This window comes from Prenolepis imparis, unplaced genomic scaffold (assembly GCF_030444845.1).
Source record: "Prenolepis imparis isolate NDT839.2.m4 unplaced genomic scaffold, iyPreImpa1.0 SCAF_377, whole genome shotgun sequence".
NCBI classification, from domain to species: Eukaryota; Metazoa; Arthropoda; class Insecta; order Hymenoptera; family Formicidae; genus Prenolepis; species Prenolepis imparis.
The window spans coordinates 27,702-30,682 of NW_028141535.1; the positions used below are offsets into that span (position 1 = coordinate 27,702).

General features: G+C 29.8%; 1 protein-coding gene across 1 annotated transcript; it reads right to left on the reverse strand.

Moving 5' to 3' along the window:
- Positions 1-555: 555 nt before the first annotated feature.
- LOC145948411 (uncharacterized) lies at positions 556-2,580 on the reverse strand. The gene is made up of 7 exons (XM_083058103.1): positions 2,522-2,580; positions 2,112-2,240; positions 1,805-1,912; positions 1,533-1,704; positions 1,295-1,469; positions 862-1,113; positions 556-563 (listed from the first exon to the last, which is right to left on the reverse strand). The coding sequence occupies exons 3-7, from the start codon at positions 1,864-1,866 to the stop codon at positions 556-558; spliced, it is 669 nt and encodes a 222-aa protein (XP_082914229.1). The 5' UTR covers positions 1,867-1,912; positions 2,112-2,240; positions 2,522-2,580.
- Positions 2,581-2,981: the final 401 nt, after the last annotated feature.

Below are 2,981 nucleotides of genomic sequence, written 5' to 3' on the forward strand. Positions count from 1 at the left end.
TTTCCTGACGCAAGTGTGAATGTGCGAGTCGCGGCGCGCTTCGATATATCGCGGGGTCGGACCGCGAATGTAACAAATGTGAAAAACGCTTGAATTCTATTTTCTATTGATAAAATACGAAATTTAATCCAAAATTTTATAAGCATACCTCGCATCGCGTTCGGCACGCTTTACACCAGCCCGATGCTGTGGTCGGGAACCACCTGCTTCAACCATAGATATAGGAATATAGAGATGGAGCGTCAGCTCAAGGGGGGGAAGCCACTGCGGGAGGGACGACGAGGTAAACATATGCCACGTTTTTATTGGATATTATTCTACGCATGCGTCGTAGTATACGTCAGTGTCAGTATATGTGCAAAATCCGCGAAGAGGTTAATAGTGTACAAAGCAAATAGTAAAAAATGTCTAATTGTAAGTGAATGAAATAAATTATTCATATGATTTTATACACAAGTATAATTTATTATATAGAAAAATATGTATAAACAAATTTCCTACCTTATACATAATATTAATTATATAATAATTATATTATATATTTATTGCACGCGTTTACATACCTTGAAATAATACCAGTTTATTATATATTTGACGCTTATTGTTACTTTTATTTATAGAATTTAATGCTATATAATGCAATCTTACTTTTAAATATTTTTGTATAATGGCTCGTATACCATTTAGAAATAGTTTTTACATGCGGCAAGCGAGAATAAAACATAGAGCGAACATATTCATAGGCACGTGGAGAATAGAAATGCAGTGTTACGGCAAAGCAGCGTAACTTTTCATCATACTTTTTAGGCACACACTTTCTTTTCATTAGTTGTTGAAAAATGTCACCACTCTTTGACTCACCCAATGTTTGTAGAACATCAGCTTGCTCATTATTTAGCATATTCCTCTCCCTTATATGATTCAAAACACTTTTTAATGTTGCTACTTCGCAAGTTTTCCTACGCAAATTTTGTTGTAAACTTCGAATTTTATTTCTATAATTCTTCTTTAAATTTGCAATTGCTTTCCTCAACCGGCATTTCTCAGGAGAGTTAAATATTTTTGTAGGTGACATCATAGTTGTTTTGTCTGCAGTTGACGTTGAAGGTACTGCTAAATATAAAAATTATATTAATATCTCGATATAGGAGATTTTTAGAAATTATAATTAAAATTGTATTCTCTCTTATATATATATAATTAAACATAATTATATTTTCTTAAAATAATTGAACTTATTCATGCCTTCTCAAAATTATATCATGATATAAAGATCATAATAATTCTGTCTCACTTGTAAAACCATCTGTAATTAATAATGATGTATTGTTTTGTTCTGGTGTTCTTGGCCTTGGTGCGTTTTCTTCTTTTTGTATCTTACAAACATTATTGTCGGATAAATCTGTTTCTATTTCCACAGTTTTCTCATTCGAAACGGATATCTCTGTTTCATGTTCTTTCTGAAAAATCTAAATAGGAAAAAGAAAAAGAGAAAGCCATTTTTATATTAAAATATTTATTGTTGCTCATACCTCTATCCCTTTTGGTAAACTATTAGGTAGAAGTGTAGCATTTGCACATCTTTTATTAAAATCTTTTTCCTTAAAATGATTTGAACATAAATATGCTCTATTAGAAATTAACGATGCATCCAGATTTAAGATCTGTAGCCAACGATTACGTGCTATCGGATCTTTTGGAAACCTATACAATTATATACAATTATATATCGTTAAGAATTAGATTTATCATAATAAAACATTCTAATTTAGCATTATTTTTAGTATATGTATAAATTTACTACCTATGGAATGAAACTTTTTTTTTCTTTATTCCGGAATTTATCAATCTTTTCCAACCACTCATATCCGATCTGTTTTTGCAAGAATTGTACACAACATTGGACCATTGCCTAATGAAATAAATAATATATAAATAATTATAATTATATAAATAATTTTTATTTCATTTACCCAGATGAGATTCCGACACTATTTGCTTTGTACTTTGTACATTTAACCTCTTCGCGGATTTTGCATATATACTGACACTGACGTATACTACGACGCATGCGTAGAATAATATCCAATAAAAACGTGGCATATGTTTACCTCGTCGCCCCTCCCGCAGTGGCTTCCTCCCCTTGTCTAAGTATTAAGCTGACGCTCCATCTCTATATTCCTATATCTATGGCTTCAACATCATGTTGCTGCTGTTGAATTTCATCATCAGCAATGGATCTAAAAAAAAAAAAAAAAAAAATTTTAATGTAAAATGTATTTGTGTGTTACATATTATTTATACATATTCGCGCGCACAAAAAAGGATTTACAATTCTATGTTTTTATTAAATAATCGAATAAAAAAATAAAAAAATATATAAATATTATTATATATATATGTATATATATATATATATATGTGTGTGTGTGTGTGTGTGTGTGTGTTTTACTTCAATATACAAATAATATTTTAAATATATATATATATATATATAATTATACATATAACAAAACAATACCTTTCTTCATCTCCCTCATCATCACCACTGTAATCCTTTAACAGTTCTTCCAAGTCTTTCTTTTTTTTTTTTAGTTTTTCCTCTCTTTCTACAGTTCTTCTAACTTTCTCTTTGCTTCTTTTTTGTCCATTCTGTAATAAAAAAACATTACTACGTTTGTGCTAATATTTAATGTTTTCTATGTACATATATCCCAGCAAACACAAAATGACAGTAACATAACATTTAATACAATATGTTTTATTACGTACAAGGCATGTTGCATTTGCACATACATTGCAATTAAATTGTCAATTGAGTAAGTATAACATATTGATGTTATTTTTACTTTGTGTTTGCTGGAATAAATAATATATATATATATTCTTCACATACGCACGCACGCACGCACACACGCACACCCACACACACACACACACACACGTAACTATAAATGTATAATATTAATTAATTAATACTT